General features: G+C 36.8%; 1 protein-coding gene across 6 annotated transcripts in view; it reads left to right on the forward strand.

The window, feature by feature from the left end:
* The first annotated feature begins 10,454 nt into the window (after window positions 1-10,454).
* LOC127808948 (uncharacterized) overlaps window positions 10,455-24,084 on the forward strand; it is a 144,605-nt gene continuing 130,975 nt past the window's right edge. The window contains exon 1 of one of the 6 annotated variants that reach the window (XM_052347697.1): window positions 10,455-10,875. In XM_052347697.1, coding sequence (XP_052203657.1) covers window positions 10,711-10,875 — 165 coding nt within the window. In that variant the 5' untranslated portion in view covers window positions 10,455-10,710. The remainder of the gene's footprint in view (window positions 10,876-24,084) is intronic. The other 5 variants (XM_052347698.1, XM_052347693.1, XM_052347695.1 and 2 more) reach the window with 5 other exon arrangements.

The raw sequence follows: 24,084 nt of genomic DNA on the forward strand, positions 1-24,084 counted from the left end.
CAAATATATGATGATGCTAAATATAAGCTATTAAGACTATTTACAACACATGGGTGTTATTGGAAATCCTTTATCAATGGAAGCAAGAATCGAAGCTGAGTAGCTAAATAGCTAGGATTTCCACTCAACAATATAAACATAGGATCTTTTGCTCATTATTTGTAGTACAACTGTAGGATACACCCACATCCATACATCCTCTTATTAAATATTATATTTACAATACAAATATTTGAATTACAAGTTTGTACGAACAAATCAAGAAAACCAAAACTAAATGTCCGCCACCTCCTTGCCTTTACTCAAACTGGAACCTGGGATACCTGGCACATCTAACATACCTAGAACGTCTAATGTTCTAGGGGTATGAAACACCCGAGTTAGATTATTACATCTAAGTGAGTGGTATAAGAAAGGAAACTATGCATGCAAGAGTAATATGTAGTTATGCCAAGAAATATGCAAAAATAAGTACAAATGTAAGAACCAATATTTTCACAGAGTTACCACGTAATTTAAGTAAGTTTAGAATACCGAAAAAATTGACTTGATAGCATTTATAAGTACCGAATCGACTGTAGGGAGTGCCTAAGAGTCGAGATATCTAAGGAAAATGATACGGTTTTGGTGAACATTTCAAGGGGTGATTTATGGTATCAGAAGAAGTTGCATTCGGAACGATTTTTGGTACAACTAAAATACAGCTGCTTTTCAGGTTGCAAAAAATCGAATTGTAGTAAACGACTTTTGGGAAGTCAATGGAAGCTTGAGGGGGCTTCGGTTTTTCATAATGAACAACCTTTCAGTGGTTTTAAGAAGAAAAGGATGGGTTTAAAGCCAAAACGAAGATTCGGACCTAAGTGTAGTTTTTTGAAATTATCCGAGAGAGGTCAAAATGACGTTTTTCTGGAATTTTTGGAAGTCAAATAGATATTTTAGGAGTTGAGAGTCTTAAGTACAATAATGGAAAGTTCGGGGGCAAAAAGAAATGGGCCAAAATGAGAAAGCCAAAGTTGGAGGGGCCAAAGTGCAATTTTAAGAAACTTCCAAAGCAACATTGGCTGACTAGCCATTCCATTAGCCAAATTGGCCACGGGGAAACCACGAGCAATGGTCAGGAATGTCTTTAGGGTCAAATCATGGTCGACAACAGCCACCATGGTGGCCGAATTTGAAGAAAAAAATGATCGGATTATTGGCCGATTTGGTTGTTACTTGCAAGTAGGATTTTTAGTCGATTGTGGCCGCTTGAAGGTTTATTTAGGGTGGGCATATGCTCTAAGGCTCATGGGCTTGTAGATCTCGGGCATTTGAGGCATTGAGGATGCCTATAAATAGGTATACGTGAAAGCTGAAAATGGGGAGAGTTGGAGCTCAAAATCGAGGGTTTTATTGAACAAACTAGGTTATAGTGAATTAAATAAGAGGTTTATATGGAAAATTGCAAGGAAAAAAGAGCTGGGACAAGCCCTTACCCACCCCAAGAAGGTGGCCTACGTGCCTGGATGTGCCACCAGCAGCGGTGCGTGTATTGCACGCGCTGTCGTCTTCTCTTGCAACAGGGCGTGACCCTTTTGATTTTTTGGCCATATCCCCCTCATTCACTCCCGTTTTTTGTAAAAACCTCTCTCTCTCTCTCTCTCAAGAACATAATCCTCACTTGGAAACCTCTCGAATCTTTTGAAACTCCTCATTGATTGCTCAAATCTTTCACCCAAAAGCCCTATTTATAAACTTTCTCAGCCAATCACGTGTCGCCACTTGTCCGTTCATTATGAGGCATCATCACGACTGCCAAGTGACCCAATAGTTTCTTACCACTTGTCCCCAAATTATATTGGATAATATTTGGAATCCAAAGTTAAATTTGAATGTTATTTGGAATCCAAAGCTAGATTTAATATGATTTGAAATCCATAACATCTAGGTCCCCGAGATTTCCTTGAATCTCACCAATTCACAGGTCTTTTGGTAAATTATACTTGTTCCTAGGTTTCTTTTTCAAAAATTGCACTTTTACTCAAGCTTCAAAATTATGATTTTGCCCCTAGTTCAAAAACTGAACTTTTGTCTTAGGGCTTTTATAATCCTTTGAAATGTCTTATTTTCTCTAACATTCGAACTTAAAAATCCCGAGTATTACACATAACATACTCGAGTAGGAGATTATGATAGTTGATTATAAAACATCTTTACTTAATTAACCTAAAACATGTAATCGACTCATTTTTAAAATAGACTGAGCATTACTTGATTATATTTAAAACATACTCAATTTATTTTATCTCCTATTCGACTATCATTCAATCAACATATATTGTTTTGAATATCATCATCAAAACAATTTCTTCATCAAAACAATTTCTTCATTAACCTCTAAATAATATAAACCTTGAGCTCAAATAAACACAAGTGTTGTTTGTGAAAGTTTGTTAAAACTAACTTTCCAATCACATTCACTTGGTTACATAGAAAGCTTTAAAGAATTAAGGCGATATTTTTAAAGCACATGGTTTTGACAACAAGTTGAGAACAACATATGTTACTTAATTAAAAGCTTCCCTTTTATAGATTCAAATAAGAGTCATTCTACAATGGCTCATACATCAACACACATGTATCATAAAGATGCAACTTACTTATTCACAATAACTTTATGAAACATATTCACATGAAACATTCATAAGTCAAGTAACTCATCATTACTTGACTGAAATAAAACATATAAAACATTCCAAATGTATTAAGCACACTATATGTTACTCAACATATAACACCAAGATACACTACCTTGAACTTCATGATTTTTGAATCATACTTACCAAAACAAGAACATATATAAGCTTAACAAAGCATATATGACTTCTATTCTATAAGATCTAAGCCATCATACACATATACTACTAATGCATATTTTGAGTAATTCTTGAAAGACAAAAATTATAGAATTCTATTACTCAAATGTATTGAGCTTAAATACATGAGCAACACTATGAAGTATTGCTTGGAAAACATATAACATTTACATTCTTTTAAATACTTGAATGATTTTGTTTATCAAGCAACACACATTCAACATTATAAGTTCTTCAAGTGTTCTTTCATTAAATTTCATAACATTAAATTTGAGAAAAGCTTCCACATATTTTAAGTACTTAAGATATTTGTAACACCCCAAAATTTACCTCAATAATAATTTTTTTGGTTTACAACAGTAGAAGCAAAATTAATTATAAGTACACCTTTCAGGGGCTTTTCAATACATGACAAGGCATCAATCATTCAAGTCTAACAAAGCATAACTCTGACACCACTATGTAAAGACCTGAAATTATCCTCAATTTCTCTTTATACACACTTTGATAACTCAGATACAAGGTCACAATTTACAACAATGGAATCAACCAGCTACTAAATCACGCCTCAGGCTATATAGACCAAGTCAAAATAAATAGAATACTAATATTAATGCCCCTGACGCAACATACGCCCAAAGATCTTTTTGGTCGGGATTGCCCTATACTCATAGCCATCTAAAGGAAAGAAACATCAATGCCACAAGATCCACCTTTGATTATGATCTTTCATACCTTGAATGATGTTAAAATGAAGTGAGCCACAAGGCTCAACAAGCATAATAGAAGAATGATGATAAGGTTGGGGAAGACCTTTCACACTAAATACAACCCCCAAAATGTCATGTTGTAAATTAAAATGTCACCCCATACCATGCACCAAAACATCCAGTGTTCAATATAAATATGCCAATACACATAACAGTTATTGGGGCCCACATAAGAAATGCACAACGTGGCACCCAAGTCATGGTATACAAATCTGCTACAACCATGAACTGGCCAGCATAATCCACATGAGCTTGAGGTCCTCAACATAATCCACATGAGCTCAAGGCCCTCATACCACAACATAACATAACCATGCAATACAACAAATAATAGATGCAATGGCGTAGTAAGGATTAACATGATACATTGGCCCCCATAAGCTAGGAATCAAGCCATGCTTCGCCCACATATGAATACACATCCAATGCAATGCTTGTGTACCTAGTCATTATAAGATGTACGTGTCCAAGCATTCACAACTTATGTTTCCCCCAATGATGCAAGCCCAAACCCATACACTATAATGCCATGTAGTATGTCACATAATGGCAGAGCTGGTTGACAGTGACCAGGTTTTGGTCAACAGTCCATGACTAAGAGCAACTGGTCGGCAGTCTTTCTTGGATAAGTCGACGGTTCGCTCCAGTGTCACTAAACAGTCAAAACTTCACCTCACTAGTTGGCAACTCCTACACTTGGTTGCAATGGCTCACATCTACAAGAATCCATGACCACAATCAAACCCCTCAAACCCTCTAGGAACCTAGTCTCCAAATTTGTTTGACATCATTTCCAAGGAAATAGGGGTGATTGAAACCCCATAAGCATTTAGAAATAAAAATCCTAGGAAATCACTTGTTTAACTCAATTCCACAACAAAGGAACAAACCACAAGGATTTATAAAAGAGGGACAAACTGTACCCACCAAAAATAATACTCAGAATCAAAACAAGGTAAGCAAGGGAGATAGGAAGTTGCCTTTTATATAATATTCCAATTGTTCTGGTCACAAGCTGCAAAATAATATTTTTACCCAAAATAATGAGATTGCAGTCTAAGAATTAAATCTAATTGTATAGAATTATTAATAAATATTTCTCACTTACCTAGCTTCCTTAAACTCCTATTGTATAAATTTTTTCCCAAATTTCTTCTTCTTTCCTCTTCTTTTTCGCTCTGTTGCTCGTTGTTTCCTCCCCAAATTCTCTTTCTTCAATTGCTCTATTTACTGCCCAATTTCTATTCTAAATTATGGCTTTTAAATAAATAAAAAATGAGCGGCTGAAAGCTGGTCGCATGGCGTGTAACACACCCTCCCCCAAGCCACCTGATATCTGGGTAACCTAGAAGAGAGGACGCTATGAATCATGGAAGGACCCACACCCATCCATAACCAAACATACATCTTATATTCCCCACAAATCTCAAAATCAAAATAAAAGATCTAGAAGGTTACAAGCATAGTTCTGTTCAAGTTACATAATACAAAATACATTCTATATATTCACAAACGACATCTCTCAAGACCTTTAATGTAAGAGTAGACCCACGCACACACATTTCTACTCATCCCTCCTACTCGACTCCTTGCCAGCTACCCCGTTATCTTTACCTAGAATGGAGAAGAGTACAAAGTGAACTACAGCTAAGCAAGTATAAGAGACTAGAAGGAAAAATATGGCAGATAATAATGTAATACATGTATGGTGGGCGGTATCCGATAAGCATATGGATGTGGCTGATAGATTATGGCACAGGGTTTACACACCCACCCATAATGATAATGTCATGCATAATGCACATAAAAGCCGGTAAACACATAAGTGGCCCGTGGCCTCACATAGCAATATAAAATGCATCATAACACATACCGACTTGTAGTTGATAGTCGCAACTAGAGAAGTTGTAATAACATGTGGACCATAGGTCCTATCTCATATACCTGGCTATAGCCATACATATATATATAATCTCACCCATGGTCGTCACCACTAGGAGCTCCCCTCAATTATCACCGCAGGAGAGTAACCCCAGCCAGGCTAGTGCCTATTGGATTTGGGGGATATATCCCAGTGGTACATAACCGCAACACGTATAATCATCTCCAATCTTCCCAATGCATATGCGACACATAGGGTGGCCACATACCAAATGCAAGTGAAAATATAATATCAATGTATGCTCATGCTCATTCATGGGATGTGATGGAAAGAACAAGCCAAGTCATGCCCATGATGCACTGTTATCACAATCTCAAGACATGTCATGACAGTGAGTAATATATGCAATTTAAAGTTATTTTCAGTTTATGAACATGATCAACATCGCTAACAAGTAGCACAAAAACATGGATTTCTTACTTAAGCCTCAAGATCATGGTGAAGTGTTTTTAGGGCATACAAAACGGTAACAGGGCATGGAGAAGAGACAAGCTTCCCAAGCAAAATTCCAATCAAAACCCCATTCCTTAAGAATAGTGGGGAGGAACAAACCCCACAAGGCGATTAAAAACATCCCCAAATTTAAGTAACAAAGCCTCAATCAAGCTTTCAAGACCCGTATCCAAACCCAATAACAAAATAAAGTCTAAGGGAAAGGAAGAAATGAGAAGGAATTTGCCTTCTTAAGCCTTCTTCAACGCTTAATAATGGCTAGAGACTCCTCGAACGGTAGGGTTTAGCTTGATGTTGAAGAAAAGAAGAGGATTTGAGAGATGCAGAGACTTATGGAAAAGTGCTCGAGTTTATCCCCTGTATTTCTTCCTAATTTCCTCTTTTATAATTCTCACAAAAATCACATTTATTCTCCTAATTATCTTCCTTAGTTTCTCTTATTATTTTCTAAATCTAGAATATTCTATGCGTTTCCAGAGGTAATGAGTATTGAGCGATATATATATATACATATACATATACATATTGACAGAGTGTGAGAGACATTCGAATGAGCTATAAGGTACTCGGATGAAAGGCTCAAGCATTGTGAAGGCTATTTGGATGCAACAGTGAGCCATTTGGATGGCTTACTTAATTTTACACTTGGCTTATTCGAATGGAATGGTGGCTTATTCAGATGGAAAGGTTTAATTTACTGAAAAAAAAATGGAACATGAAGAAAGCAAATTTACTAAAAAAATGAAACATGAAGAAACATGAATGGAATGGTGGCTTCTTCATTAAAAAAAAAAAAAAAACATAATAAGATTCAAGTAAAAGAAAGCAAATTACAAAAGAAACACACTAACAAAAATAAACACATCAATGCTAATGCAACATGAAGATAACAAATTTAGAAATGGACATTCGCATCACCAACTGAAGGGTTAATTTTGCCATCAGAAAAATCATCAATATTTTCGTCAAAAAAATCTGCAACATCCAAGTGTGTTGTCCCCAAAGAGTGAAGATGATCACCATCAAAATCACCTTGAGATGCAAAGTTTGCTTCAACATTTTTCCCTTTCTCCTTCAGGGAGGCTTGATAGAGCTCAACTAAATGTTTAGCAGTACGACATGTACGCGACTAATGACATTTCATTCCACACCTATAACATACACTGTCAGTATGTTTTGGGGATCTTATTTTGAGAATTTTTTCCGTCTCATGCTTTTCTTCATTAGGTGTAATTTTCTTCAAATTGAAAGTATTATAATGACCACCACGATATCGAAAATTATTTCGACCTCGACCACGTCCTCTTCTATGCCCACGACCTCGTCCTCGATTGTTATACATTGTCGCATTCACTTCAGGGAATGGGGTAGAACAAGTAGGACGTGATTCATGATTTTTCATCAAAAGCTCATTATTTTGTTCAGCCACAAGAAGGCATGTAATTAATTCTGAATATTTTTTAAGCCTCTTTCTCGATATTGCTGCTGCAGGAGCACATTCGAGACATGAAACGTGGAGAATGTTTTTTCTAACATATCATTTTTAGTAATTTTTCTCCACATAATTTCAATTGAGAACTGATTTTAAATATTGCAGAATTGTACTCACTTACAGATTTAAAGTCTTGCAATCGTAAGTGCATCCAATCAAAACGAGCTTTTGGGAGAACTACCATTTTCTGATGATCATATTTTTCTTTTAAACTTTGCCAAAAAATAAGGGGATCTTTTACCGTGAGATATTTAGATTTTAGTCCCTCATGAAGATGACGTAGAAGGAATATCATAGCCTAAGCACGATTTTGGCTAGATGCATCATTTTTATCTTTAATGGTGTCTCCAAGACCCATAACATCAAGATGGATTTCAGCATTTAGTATCCACGATAAGTAATTTTTTCCAATAATGTCAAGTGCCACAAACTCGAGTTTTGTAAGATTTGCCATAGAAAATACTATCACAAAAAGTAATAATTAGATAAATGGTAAACTGAATTCATATTGACAATGAAAAGAAAATAACTATAGAATAATGAAATAAAATAATAAGAAAACTAATCAACCATACATTATCATCATTTATAGTATACATAATATGATAAGAGAAAAATAGCCATAGGTGAACTATGAACAAAACGTGCATAAAGTATAAAGAAAAGTTAGAATACTTACCTTGAATTTGTATTCTAAAATAAACAAATTGGCAGAGAATTGTACTGATAACGTCTTATAAAACTAAAGAGAATAAGGGCAAGAAAAATAGAAAACACTCATGAGATGAGAGAATAAAAATTTTCTTTTTCCTTGTTATCAAAAAGTCACTCTCATATCATAAAATGCCTCTATTTATAGGCTTACAAGAAAAGAAATTCAAATGTCACATGTTACAATTATAATGAAGAGAGTAAATGAGTAGTCATATGTTACAATTATAATGAAGGGAGTAAAGGGGTAAGAGTGTAAAAAATGAATAGACATCCACTTAATCATGGTATTTATAATAAAGGTAAAATATTTGTCATGTTATTGGTTGATTTCATTACTTGATGATATTAGTCTTGAAGATTATTGTTTTAAATGACTTGTGTTTTGGTCGGAAGCTTATCTTTATGTTTTGTGATTGTATTTGGAAAACTTCCATGGAAGTGGTTTGTGATGTGATCTATGCATTTAAACATATGATTGGAATGTTTGACAATGAATAATTTATAGATATTTTGCATAATGGTATTTATGTGTTTCAGATGTTGGAAGATATATTCTCGAATTATTTATATTTTGTATGCTTTTTTTTTTTTCCAAAAAATTTTGTTTATATATCTGTTGTCAATTGGATTTATTTTCAATTGTATTAAGTGATTACCATAATATGGTAAATTAAATTGCATTTAATGTATTTTTTATGTTAGTTGAAATTTATCCATGTACATTTGATATCAAAATAAGCTCTATTAATTGCATTTAATTATATTAAATTATATTTATTTTTTAACTATTAAAATGGTAAAAAGTTAATTTCACAAGTAGTTTTCAATTAATATATCAATATTTTGAATTAATATTCCCTATATTAAATGTTACTTGAATATTATTTTTTTATTTTCCATTAAATAATTTTTTGATTCAATTTTTATTTAATATTTTTATCTAAAAAGAGGATTTTTTTTTATATATTCAGTAATTATATGATTTTTTGAAATTAAATATTATTTTTATAATATAAAAAGATTTTTTTGTTAATTTATTATTTTTGCCATTCTATTCTATCAAAACAAAAGCTTACAAAAATGATGATGGAATAGAATGATAATTCCATTTCTATCTATATTAAAAATAAAAAAGTCATTCTATTTCATTCTTATTTCCATTTCATTTAAAATTATTTTATATAACCAATCATGATATAAAGTACTGGCTCAAAGGGTTGGAGGGTCCTTAGGCTATTATTAATTTAAGAGCCTCTGCCCCTTAATAAGAATAAAAAATAAAAAATTTATTAAATTTATTTTAATAATAAAATTTAATAATTATTTTATTTTAATGACTTTGATATATTTTTTTAATTTTTTATAATTATTTCTATCACTCTTTCTTCAATTGTAAATTAAAAGTAAAATAATTTTAGACAACAACAAGCAAATATGGTTGGCTTTTGAAATCTTTTTGGGAGTCCCCTATTTTGAGAGTCCTAGGCACATACCTCAATAGCCTTCCCATTGAGTCGCTCTAGTGTTATAATTACAAATTATATGAGATTTAACCTAAAAGATAATAAAGTATTTATTATATTTAATTTATTAAGGTTACAAATGTAATTACAAGTGTGACAACTAAGTAACTTTCTTGTCAAGCAATTTTCAGTTAAAATTATGAGTATCACCTTACAATTATAATTATCTTATCCTTTAAACATTTGAAAGTTTAAAAATCCTCATTAGATAAATATTTTTATATATTTATTATTAAATAAAATTTTAACATAAATAGAATAATTATATTGTTCTTGCATAACAATATCATACCTGATATTGGTTCGTAGGGGAATGGGTGTGTGGGTCCCACCCGCCCCTTACAGGGTCTACGTTTTCCTCTCAATTTATTTATATTGTGCAAATGTTATGGTACTCAGCATATAATATAATATTTTTGTTAACATAAAAATATTATTTATTATTTTAATAATATAGTTTTAAAATAATTTATTTTAATAAAAATACTCATGAAAGACTATACTTCCAAAAATAAATTTTAAATAAACTGTTGGCTTTTGAAAAACAAAAATTTGTTGACGTTTAATTATACTGAGAAAAAAAATAAAAACAAAAATACCGAGGGAACGCACTTATTCTCCGCCCAAATGCGCCGAAGCCACTGTAGTCCCCCCGTCCAAATGCGCGGCCAATACTAGGTCGGACCGGGGGCAATTACGTCAATTCAGTTATGCGGCGGAGATTTCGACGGCCACGAACACCTAAAGACAGCTACCTCCAGCTTCACCGTTGGGGGGGAGAGAAAGAGAGAGAGAGAGATATTCACTGTGACACGATATCGTTGGAACCGGCCGTACCGTGTTATTTGGTGTCTCGGCCTCCTCAGAACTCACTTTCCCTGGATATTCTCATCAATTCTTCAGAAACAAGCAGCAAGGCCGCTCATTGCTTATGTTATAATCTATCTATCCATCTGCTGAAATGTCGGTGATTTCAAACATTTGGGCGTCGCCGCACCGGGAATTATCATCCGTTTCAGCAGAGATTAATGCAACAAAATCTAGATTGTTCGGCACCGGGCCCCCTTTTGGGATCAATTGGGTAAATTTGTCCGCTGCTTCTTTGAAGGTTTCCACCCCTTCTGGGGTAAACTAGTGAATTTTCGTCTTCTTTTTGGTTCTGTTGTTGTTATTTGGGTTTTGGTGTGAATGTAGTTGCAAAAGTGTCGATTGCCTTGAGTGATTAGGTTTCTCACAAACTCTGAGATTGCCTTTTTCGGGAGTGTTGGGTATTTCATTCCATAATATGTCTTTATGGTAGGGTCCGTAGGGATACATTGATTAAGTGCCGGTGTATTTCATTCCATAATATATATATTTCTTGACAATTAAAAAGAAGGGAATAGTATCCTCACCGAGTTTTGACAATCTTATTCAATCAATCTCAACTTTCTTCACGTTGATGTTTATACTATAGCAGCCTTATCTGTGAAACAGTCTGGCTCAGATCCTATAATATCTACTAAAATAATTTCCACGATGATTATGTAAGTTTGCAACCAGAAAATATCCGTGTGATCATACTATACTATCATGCCTCAAGGTAACTATAATGACTTTTGAAAGTTGATAATTTAATACTTAAATTTTAGTAGTAACTAGCAAGTTAAGGGTGCGATAAAAAAAAAAAAAAAATTCTAGTGAACCTTAATTCATCTATCAGGTACCCCAGTTTCTATATAATATATATGCTAATATATATAATTAAGGTATATATACTATTTTTTATAAATGCTTTGTTTTTTGGTGAACTGAAGCTTTTATGGATGAAGGCCTTTGCATGCTGGTAGTTTGATAATAGCGCTCAAATGCTGTCTAATTTAACTGCAGTGTTAAGGACAAAGTTGAAGTGGTGATATGATGTGTGAGTTCATTCACACATATACATTAGTTGTATGCAGTGTGTATTTCTGATAGATGTTAATCACCTGTTGGTGCACTACATTTGGAAACTGAGTTGCTGTAGAAGTGTTTGCCAATTAGCAATGCAGTATAACAGAATTGGAAAGAGCTGAGTGGATTACTGAAGTTATGTGAGCCTCTTATTATCAGGTCTTGATTATGTGAGCCTCTTATTATCAGGTCTTGAACTCCCTGTTATACACCTGATCAGTGTTCTTTTTTCTTTGTGTGTGTGTGTGTTCATATAGCAAATGCCCCAGACAGCTATCTATATTTACGTTAGAACAAAATGAATTATGCGTTATCTTCTTTAGATCAAAATGGGGTGTGATTATTTTCTTTGCTTGCTGTCAGTAAGGCAACTAGTTGGTATATGGATTGTGTAGAAACATTAAGGAACACAGGAAAAAAACTATTTCTTGTAAGTAGTTCATATATTTCTACTTTCAATGGGTTTGCCCCATTTTGGCATTTTCTTTATATGTGTGTCACGATCCCAGGAGTAGGAAGGGAATATCAATAAATTAGGAAGGGAATATTAATAAATTACAATTATAACAGTATGGGAATATCAATAAATTACAATTGTAACAGTTAGTAACTATAATAGTTAGTTAGATGGTAGTTATGGGAAGGTTGTAAACGGTTAAGGAGTTGAGTGATTGTTAAGAGGAGACTATAAATGTAACTGAAGGTGGTAGGAGAAGGGCATTGAATAACATAAATATCTTTTCTCTCCCTCCCTCCCTCCCTCCCTCCCTCTCTCTCTTCCTATTCGGTTCTATGTCTAGAATTTCATAATTGTCCAAGCCCAATTCTTGGGGCTTGACATTGTGGTATCAGAGCCAGGCAAACCAACTACGGGGTGATCAGTGGGTTGTTTCTTAGTGAAGGGTAGGCGTTGAAGTGGGATGGTGAAGGCTGTTGTCACGGTACCCCCGTGAGATCCACTGATCCTAGCTCGAATTGAGTTAAGAGTGGGGTTCGACTAACACAAAACGGAATAGAGCAAGGGAGGGAGAGGACGAGAATGGAGAATGAGAGAGAGAGAATTAAGAATGAGAGAGGAGAAACAATTCTGATTTTCTCATTGATGATTCTTACTCTAACCAGCTGGGAATATATAGCACTCGGCGGTGGAAGCTGCCACAGCAGATTCCCTCCTCCATGCGGTTATAACTGCTTCTTGTCCTATTCTAATTCCCTCCACGTGGGGAATCTTCCAGCTAATATGACTAAGGCAAATATAGCAAGGAATTTAACAGAATTACAACAATTTGGAAATAACGAAAGTAAGCAAAAAATAAACCAAGACTTGTAGCTACAAGGTGTATTCGCCCTAGGACCCCTTCCGTGATAGCTGTGTGGGTGATTGGAGAAGTAGAGTGACGATAGTGGTGAATTGCAATAAGGAAGGATGGTAGAGGGTACTAGAATGAAATAATTGGAAGTGAAAATGGAAGCCATAGAGTTTGGGATGTCTCAGACCCAAGAGACGATGGTACAAACTCGAGAAGATGTGGTAGTTATGAAGGAAGCAATACACCCGGGGGGGGGGGGGGGGGGTTCAGAGAAGAACCGAGAGATCTTGGAGCAATACAAGGAATCCATGGAGCAGTACGAGCAAAGATTGAATAGCATGCTGTCCTCATTCCCCTAGTTCCGGCTATCGCTAAATTTCCCGCCAAGGTAGAATCCCAATCCAATTCTACCACCATAGGGCAGTATACCAAGAACTTGGGGAGATTTTGAGGCTGAGGAGTTTCCAAGGAAAAATTCCAAACCAATTCTGCCACCATAGGGTAGCATACCAAGAACTCGGGGAGATCTTGAGGTGGAGGTGTTTAAAATGGAATAAGAAGTGCCTGTTAGAAATTCCCATCCCTTCCCCCTCATAACCACCCTTCGATGCCAAGGTTGGAAATTCCAATGTTTGATGTGATGAAGCCAAGGTGGTGGATTAGGAGGTGCGAATGATTTTTCCAGTTCTATGGGGTGTTGGAGGAATAGAAAGTTAACTTGGCTACGACCTACTTAAACAATATGGCCGATTCTTGGTTTCAAGGGTGGATCCAAGATGAAGGAAATGGTGGGAATTGGGTGGAGTTTGCAGAGGGGCTATGTAAATGATTTGGAGAAAGGAGCATGACAGATGTGATTGGGGAATTCAACAAACTTAAACAAGAAGGGACAATGGTGGAATATTAGGCGAAATTTGAGGAATTGAGGTCAATTGTATGTGCTATACAACCGGGTTTAATAGAGCAGTACTTGGTGTCTACTTTTATAAGTGGTTTGAGGGAGGAGGTACATTCAATGGTGAAGATGATGATGACCACATCTGTGAGGCAAGCAGCTAAAAAAAAAACGGTTACAAGAATTAATGTTGGAGGCCATTTTCAAGAGATAAGGTCCCATATAGGCTGGGTGTGATGGATGGACAGTTAGTAGGAGGGAATCATTGGCCCATGCTTATGGGGTCGAATCAGGTAGCAGCCAAGGTACCATACAGTAATGTTGAAATATGGGATATTATGGTCAAAGATAATGCCTCAATTTATGATTAAGATAAAGCTCCAGCTTTCCTAAATTTTAGGAGGAGATAGAATCTTATCTACCTCTAAAATTTAGGAGATTGGATATATCTGAAATATGTTGTTGTATTTTAAATAGTTTTTTATTGTATTTTAAATTCCTAGATTTTAGGATCTCTTGTTTATTTAAACTCCTCATGGAGTAGTTAATAGAATCATCAGGAAGTACGATTTCTTTCGAGATTTCTCAATCCAGGTTTCATCCTTGTTGTTCTTTGCTGTTTTCAACATGGTATCAGAGCCTTCATTCTGCTCTTAGACCCTGATCGAGCCTTCATTGCACTCTGGTCTTTCATTCTTGGTCACTCGTTCTTTGTTTCCTCCCTGAGGCCTTTATTGCCTTCTCTTGATTCCTTAATTACTTAGGATGTCAGAACTCTCGGATGTTAATCCCAGTCTTGTTACTGGAGAGTCAGAACCGGACTCGATTATCGGTACAACTGGAAGTGCGGGCAACTTCTTTGGATCTGACAGTGGAGAACTACATGGAATGCATGTTTCCTACAGATTGGACGGTAAGAATTACCTCTAATGGGCGCAGCTTGTTCGAACCTTCCTCAAAGGGCGAGAAAAACTAGGACACCTCACTGCCTCACCCCCGAAGACCACTGATCCAGCTTTTCCGGCATGGGATATTGAGGACTCTCTTATCATGTTATGGCTGTGGAATGCCATGCAATCTGAGGTTAGTAAAAACTATATGTTTTTAGATTCGGCTAAGGCTATTTGGGACACCATTAGGCAGACCTATTCCAAGGTACAAGATGTGTCGGTAATCTTTGATATCAAAACAAAGATTAATAGTACTCGACAAGCATCTCTAATTGTTACCGAGTATTTTAACAAGATGAATGGGTTTTGGTTAGAGCTAGATCAATACCAAGAGATCAAGATGATATGCAGTAATGATGCTGCCACTCTTAGCCGAATTATTGAGAGAGATAGGATTGTGGAATTTCTTGCTAGGTTAAATGCTGAGTTTGATCAAGTGAGGATTCAAATCCTTGGTAGGGAGAAGCTACCCTCCTTGAATGAAGTTTTCGCTATGGTAAGAAGTGAAAAAAACCGAAGGGGAGTCATGCTCAGTGACGGAGGAACAGAAGGATCAGCCATGGCTACCGCAAAGAAGGATGGAGCACGATTCAGAATGGGAAAAATAGAGGCCAACAAAAATCGTGAAGGGCTTTGGTGTAGTTTCTGCAACAAGCCTAGGTATACCTAGAATCATTGCTTCAAACTTCATGGTAAGGAGGCTGTGTTAAAAAAGATGGGAGGTTTTAAAAATATGGCAGCACAAAAGCAGGCCTACATATCAGCCAAAGAGAACGAGGAAGGAGGAACAACTAGTAAGGCAGAATCAGCCTCAGGTATTGAGCTTCAAGGTTGTTAAAATCGAGATTTTAAGTGGAAAAGGGGTTTATAAAATTGGATCGTAAAATCGAATAGTAAAATTGTAAGATTTTACGGAAAATTAAAAATACCCTTTAATTTATGTAAATATATGTTTATAATGACATATTCCTTATTATAAATGAAATAGATGTACTTATTTGAAAATGACTTCATCTATCAATTTCAAAAATATTAAATAATATGAAATTTCTAAATATTAAATTCATCATTCATCCATCTATAATCAAAATTTTAAACAACAAATATTACCATCATCATCAACAAACATTGTTAAAATTAACTAAAAATACTAAGTCATAAAAACAACAAATATTGTTAAACTTCTACATAAGTTGCCAATACCAAAGAGGCATATTTGTTTCTTGCTAATTATCAATCTTAATATAAAATTAGACCCACCCATGATCTGATTGTGACATATTTAAGATTAATTCTTTGAATCTACACTTACTTATATGTGTAGATAACAACATCACAATTGAGAATGTACACACACAAGCACAGCTGCACAACACACTCACTCAGCACATCAATTTGATGTAACACAGAGCTCAGCACAGCGCACGCATGACATTTGATTACTGGACTTAGCAAAAGATAGTTACTCTCACCCATAACTCACTCATATACCTGGGTTGGGTTTGATTCTTCGAACTTTCAAGGTGAACGAACGAAGAAGAAAGGCCAAAAAAAGATCAACAACGATTAGGGTTTGCAGAAAGACACAACAAGCGAATGTAGCAAGCACACAGGCACAACGTTGTTTAGGTTTTGTAGAAGAACCAAAATATGAGATTGACAACGATTGTATAAATATATGTTGGTTAGGGACGAAAATATTTTTGTTTCTAACCTTAAAATTGTGGGCAAGACTAAACTTAGTAAACTCGTAAACTCGAACCCAGTAAACTTGTAAACTTGGATCGGTAAACTCGTAGACTCGGGTGCGATTCTATAAAACTCGATCCTACGAGCGAGTTGACTCGTTTTATGCCTCTTGACTCGTAAACTCGTAAAATCATACGAGTTGACTCGCGATTTTAACAATAATGTTGAGCTTGCATAACTAGATAGGGAGGAAATTAACAAACTTAAGGCTTTTCTTAAGACTATCAACGATGGAAATTATGCTTTCGGCTTTCGCCCAACAAGGTAATTGTGTACATTTGGTATCTCAATTAGTATCTCTTAATGCCTCTAAAACTGATAAGAATTACATTTGGATCCTAGATTCAGGAGCCACTGATCACATGACCCCTGATCCATTGGTTTTTAACACTTATGAGCCTATTGTTACCTCTAAACGGATTACCATTGCTAATGGAACTTCATTTTCCATTAAAGGGCAAGGAACAATCACCCTCAACCCAAGTATTACCCTTCAAAAGATCCTACATGTGCCAAATTTGTCCACCAATCTTGTGTCTATTCATAAACTAACTAATGATCTAAACTGCCATGCCAATTTTCTCCTAATGTGTGTGAATTTCAGGCCTTGAAGATCGGGAAGATGATTGGTGCAGCTAGGAAACAACATGGGCTGTACTATCGGGAGAAAAATGGAGGCTATCCTTCGACTGAAAATCGATCCTTTAAGGCTGCTGGATTCTCTCAGTTTACTTCTAATCCCATTGCACATGTTTAGCTACAACATTATAGGCTTGGCCACCCTCCGTTTCCCCTTCTAAAAACTATGTTTCCTTCCTTCTTTCAGTCCCTAGATCTTAGTGAATTTCAGTGTGAGGTATGTGCTATTTCCAAGCATCACCAAGTGTCCTATCCACCTAGCAATAAGAGGTCATCTAAACCTTTCTTTTTGGTTCATTCCGATCTGGGGACCCTCTAAAATACCAAATTATTCGGGGGCTCGATGGTTTATTTCATTTATTGATGATTATACTCGAATGACTTGGGTTTTCTTATTGAAAGATAAGGCTACAGTTATCACCATTTTGCCATATTTTTGTAAGCTAATCTCCACTCAATTCAATTGCTCAATTTAGAAATTCCGAACTAATAATGCAAAGGATTATGTTAATAATCATTTGCACCAATTTTTCCAACAAGAAGGGATAATTCATGAGTCTTCTTGTGTCCATACCCCACAACAAAATAGAGTGGCGAAACGAAAGATGAGACACCTTCTTAATGTTGCTTGAAGTCTCCTACATCATCATAAAATGCCTAAGAATTTCTGGGGGGAAGCCACTCTTACAGCAGCCTATTTGATAAATCAAGTATCGTAAAAAATCCTAAACCATCAAACCCCATTTCAGCTCCTATCTACTTATTTCCCAGATCTGAATCTGCACTCTCCTCTTCCACTAAAGGTCTTTGGGTGTGTTTCTTTTGTTCATATTCCCAAGCAAAACAGAGATAAACTTGATCCTAGAGCCTTAAAGTGTGTTTTCCTAGTCTATTCTCCTACCCAAAAGGGATACAAATGTTATCATCCAACTACAAAGAAATATTATATTTCTAAGGATGTTACATTTGTTGAAACCCAACCTTTTTTTCCTTCACATCAAACTGGTCACCAGGGGGAGTGTTTAGATGGTGACCAGACAGTTGGGGAGGATATTTTTCAAGCACTATCTCAGCTTCCTCCCTCTTCGCTCTCTTCTTGCCCTCCATCTCAATCTAGGCCTCTCTCATCTTAACCAAACAGCAATAGTGAGCAGATTGTTCCTGCATCTCACAATATGCAATCCAGCTAGCAGTCCTCAGGCCGTTTCAAGGGATCTCCCTATGTTTTCAAAAGAAGATAGCCTGTTTTGGATTCACAGCAAGCACCATCATCTGATCCTAGTCAAGGTAAGGAATTTATATAACCTTCTATTCCAGAAAATGACTCTCAGTTTCAGGCTGTTCTAATCCTTCTAACCCAAGTTATGATGATTTAGATCTTCCTATTGCTGTTAGGAAGGGTGTTAGAAGTTGTATGCATCATCTCTTAACTAATTTCTTATCCTACCACCGGCTGTCTCAAAAACACAAAGGTTTCTAGCATCTTTGGATTCAATTGTCATTCCTAATTCAGTAGACCCTAAGAGATCAGAATTGGAAGCAAGCCATGATGGAAGAGATGAGAGCCTTAAAGAAAAATTAGACTTGGGAAATAGTGCCAAGACCAAGAGGAGTTTTGCCAATAGGCTGCAAATGGGTATTCAATGTAAAATACAAGGCTGATGGAACATTGGACAGGTACAAGGCTAGGTTAGTAGCCAAAGGATATACCCAATCCTATGGCATAGACTATTTTGAAACATTTGCGCTAGTGGCTAAGATGGCAACAATAAGAATTCTAATCTCTTTGGCAACATTTTTTGAATGGACATTGCAACAGTTTGATGTTAAGAATGCCTTTTTGCATGGAGACCTAGAAGAGGAAGTTTTCATGGAGTTGCCTTCGGGATTTCAAGAAAAAGAAAAAGGAAAAGTATGCAGGCTCAAGAAAGCCCTCTATGGGCTCAAACAGTCCCCTAGGGCTTGGTTTAGCATGTTCTCTAAAGCCATGAAGACTATGGGATACAGTCAAAGCTGAGGTGATCATACACTCTTCATGAAACACTCAAGGGAAGGAAAAATTACAGCCTTGCTAGTATATGTGGATGACATAATCGTGACAGGAGATGATGAGGAGGAACAAATGCTGCTAAAAAGAAACCTAGCCCACGAGTTTGAAATCAAGGATCTTGGTATTCTTAGATATTTCTTGGGCATTGAAGTGGCCTACTCTAAAGATGGTATCTTTCTATCTCAACGTAAATATATTTTGGACTTACTCACTGAAACAGGGCTTATTGGAGGCAAGGGATCTAGTGTCCCAGTGGAACCTAATGGAAAATTATGGCAGAATCCTGATAGTCAACCAATTGACAAAGGGAGATATCAAAGGCTAGTGGGCCGGTTGATATATCTCTCACATACTAGACCCGATATTACATTTGCTGTTAGTCTTGTAGGCCAATTCATGCATAACCCAACTGAGGAGCATATGCAAGCTGTAAGGAAGATACTTGGCTATCTCAAAACTAATCCAGGTAAGGGTCTATTGTTCAGAAGAGGAAGGGAATTAGATGTTAGAGGCTTTACAAATGCTGATTACACAGGATCTATCACTAATAGAAGATCAACCACAGGATATTGTATATTCCTAGGTGGAAATTTAGTATCCTGGAGGAGTAAGAAACAGAGTATTGTGGCTAGATCAAGTACAAAATCAGAATTTAGGACTATGGCCCTTGGAATATGTGAATTGCTATGGCTCAAGATTATCCTAGAAGACTTGAAAATAAAAACCCAAGGGGCAATTGGGTTGTCTTGTGATAACAAATCTGCTATAAGTATTGCACATAATCCGGTTCAGCATGACAGGACAAAGCACATTGAGATAAATCGACACTTTATCAAAGAAAAATTGGATGCATGAATAATCAATATTCCTCATGTTTCATTCGAGGAACAGGTAGCTGAAGTATTCACAAAAGGTTGGCAGCCAAGAGGTTTGAGAATTTAATATGCAAGCTTGGAATGGTAGATATCCATTCCCCAGCTTGAGGGGTTGAAATATGAGATATTATGGTCAAAGATAATGCCTCAATTTATGATCAAGATAAAGCTCCAGCTTTCCTAAATTCTAAGAGGAGATAGAATCTTATCTACCTCTAAAATTTAGGAGATTGGTTATATCTAAACTATGTTGTTGTATTTTAAATAGTTTTTGATTGTATTTTAAATTCCTAGATTTTAGGATCTCTTGTTTATTTAAACTCTTCATGGAGTATTCAATAGAATCATCAGGAAGTATGATTTCTTCCGAGATTTCTCAATCCAGGTTTCATCCTTGCTGTTCTTTGCTGTTTTCAACAAGTAACAATGGTACTAAGAACCCTCTTATGGAACAAAGAAGACAATTAGGGCTTTGCTACTAGTGTGGGGATAAATACAGCCCAGACACCAATGTAAGAAACAATTGATGAACATGGATGGGTTAGATGAGGAGAAGGAAGAAGAAGAAGTGGTGGTAGAAGATGATGTCATCCAAGAGGAGTTGCAAGGGGAGGAAGGAGGGAAAAAGAAGGTTGATGGTGTTGATTGATAGTGGGAGCACCCACAACTTCCTTAGTGAAGCTACTGCTACCAGCCTTAAGTGTTCGTTAACAACAACCACTCCCCTATTACTGATGGTAGCAAATGGGAGCTGAATGTATAGTCATTACAAATGTATGGGATTCAAGTGGGTGATGTGGGAGCAAGAGTTCATGGCAGATCTCAGAGTTCTTGAATTGGGGGGATGTGACATTGTCCTCGGGGTAGATTGGATGGGGACTGTTAGCCCTTTGACTTTTGATTTTAACAAGCTGGAGGTCATTGTGGAAATTAAGGGTAGAAGGCTAACCTTGCTGGGTAGCTTGGAACAAGGGGAGTGTAAGATGATTGGGGGAAAGAAACTACAAAAAATGATGCTGAAAAAGGGTGGCCAACGATAAGTCTCGGATCTGAGACTTATGTAAATTTGGAATAGAGTAGTTGTAGAATTCAAATTGGAGGGAGAGAGAGAGAGTTTGAAAAGGAGGGAGAATTGAGAAGAAAGAGAAGGAGAGAATTTTGGAGGGAAAGATTTATGTTTTATTCAATTGCATAAATCCCATCCTCGGTGCCTCTCTTCCTCTTATAGGCAGCCTCATGGTTGTAACTGCCATGTATAAGTGGGTATAGCTGTAACCGACTAGTATAGCTATGGCTTATTACAATACTAGGCTAATTACAGCCTTGCCACTCTAACTACTAATTACATTCAAGCCCTTGCCCTCCCTTTAGGGTCGTGATAGCCAAATAGCACAATTGTATTCCATACAAGCTATGGGAATAGAAGAGGATGACAGTTTGAAGGAGAAGCAACAATCTACAGCTACATCTGAGTCCTAGCTCTCAAATAAGGTACAATTTTTAGAAGACTCGCGCTTACTTTTGATAGAGTTTAAGGACTTGTTTGATGAGCCAGACTCTTTGCCACCCCAACGGCCCCTAGATCATTCCATTCATCTTAAGCCAAATTCAGCCCCTGTTAACATTAGAGCCTATAGATATTCTCCTATTCAGAAACCAGAGATTGAAAAGCAACTTAAATCCATGCTAAGCTCCTCCATAATTCAACCTAGCCAAAGCCCCTATGCATCTCCAGTCCTTCTTGTCAAAAAGAAAGATGGAACATGGATTTTGCATAGATTGTAGGCAACTTGTCGTGAACCTAGGGTTCATAACATGCTGAATTGGCATTCGGATGGATCCGAGAGGCTTAGGATTAAAAACAAAAAGTTTAGAGGGATATTTGGACAGAAATGGGAGAAGGATGTAGAGAGAAATGAGGGAGAGAAGTAGAGAGAAAATGAGAGGGAGAATTGTAGAGAGGGAATTAGATTTTCATTCATTCAATTCAAGCATATCCTCTCCTCTTACAATGGGCCTTTTTATAGGCATAGTAGCTAGTTAACTAATTTCTAGCAGCATCCTAAGTGCTCTAACAACTTGTAAAAATATCCTAACAAACCATTGCACCCTTATTACAATGATGCCCTTCTATTATTCCTTGGGTTATGACACAACTCAATTCTAACACTATCAAAAACAAATTTCTAATACCCTTAATAGAGGACCTACTTGTTGAACTGTTTGGTGCCAAAATTTTCTCTAAGCTGGATCTTAGGTCTGGGTACCACCAAATTCATATGAAGCTATCTGAGATCCTTGAAACGGCCCTTAGAACCCACCGAGGGTTATATGAGTTTACTGTCATGCCTTTTGGATTAACCAATGCTTCAGTTACTTTCCAAACTGTCAGATTCCAGATCTGATCGGCTAAATCGAGAACATCGAGGGAAAGGGAATAGAAGACTTGAGAGAGATGGGAGGGAAAATAGAGAGAAATTTAGGAGGGAAATGAATTGAGGAGGAAACTAATTTCCTGATTTCATTCAACATGTTCAAATAAGGCGCCTTGATCAGTTTATATACTGATCAGAATCAATTAGGCGCCAAAAGCCGTTGGCTCGCCCATGCGAATGCACAAGTGGCCATGTGCACTTACAAGTGGTCTCCGCGTGTGCTGAATATGCTTTCATGCGATTATGCATGCTGGGACAGTTTCCCCAGCTAAGCACAAGGATTTATTTACATCCTATTAGTGCAATTATACTATTATTTCTACTAACAACTAGTTAGCGTAACATTCTCGGCTCCTTAAAATGTTTCTTGTCCGCAAGAAATATGTAGTAGGCTGGCCACATTGGGAAATTGCTGGAGCAGTTCCGGTAAGTATTCCCACGTATTGTTGTCGGAATGCAAAGAAGACCATTGAACTAGCACCTGAATCATAGGAGCGCCATTGTGGTGTGTCACCCGTCTGTCCACGATGGCCATGGGAATGGCCTCTGGTGGTATTTCGCTCACTATGGGAGGTAAGCTCGGTGTAGAGCTGTGGCTACCCACTGACTTCTTCAGCAAGGATACATGAAAGACTGGATGTATTCTTGCTTCAGGCAGTAGTTCCAGTCTATAGGCCACAACACTGATTTTCTCTAGAATTTTGAAAGGCCCATAAAACTTAGGATTCAACTTTGAAGTGGGTTGTTTAGTCAATGCCTTGTAGTGTTGCGGATTGAGCTTCAAGTAGACTTCATCTCCTACAGCAAATTCTCGTTCGCTCCTCTTTCGATCAGCTTGTTGTTTCATTCGGTTACGAGCCTTGGCCAATTCCTCTTTCATCGTTCTTAATGCTTCTTGTCTCTGCTGGAGGTAGGTTTCCATAGTAGCTACTGTTGTGTGACCTCCTAGGGTAGTAAGTAAATCTGGTTTGTAACCATAAAGGGCCTCGAATGGAGTCATCTTAAGTGAGTTGTGGAAACTCGTGTTGTACCACCACTGTGCCATTGCCAGCCATTTATGCCATCCTTTGGGCTGCACAAAATTGAAGCACTGTAGGTAACCTTCCAGGCATTGGTTAAAGCGTTTGGATTGGCCATCCCTTTCAGGATGGTATGCGGTAGACATTAGAAGTTTGGTTCCAGGGCCTTTCATCAGCTCTTTCCAAAACAGGCTGGTAAATATTTTGTCTCGATCAAAGACAATTGATCTAGGGACGCCATGTAGCTTTACCACATTATCCAAGTAAATCCAAGCCACCTCCTGAGCTGAGAACGGATGGGTTAAACCAATGAAGTGGCTAAATTTAGTGAATCTGTCTACCACTACCAGAATACAATCCTTTCCCTTTGACTTTGGTAGGCCTTCAATAAAATCTATAGTAACATTAGTCCAAGCGCGATCTGGAACCTCTAACCGTTGAAGCAAGCCGGGGTGGGCCACTGTTTCATGCTTGCAACGTC

Source organism: Diospyros lotus, chromosome 8 (assembly GCF_014633365.1).
Source record: "Diospyros lotus cultivar Yz01 chromosome 8, ASM1463336v1, whole genome shotgun sequence".
NCBI classification, from domain to species: domain Eukaryota; kingdom Viridiplantae; phylum Streptophyta; class Magnoliopsida; order Ericales; family Ebenaceae; genus Diospyros; species Diospyros lotus.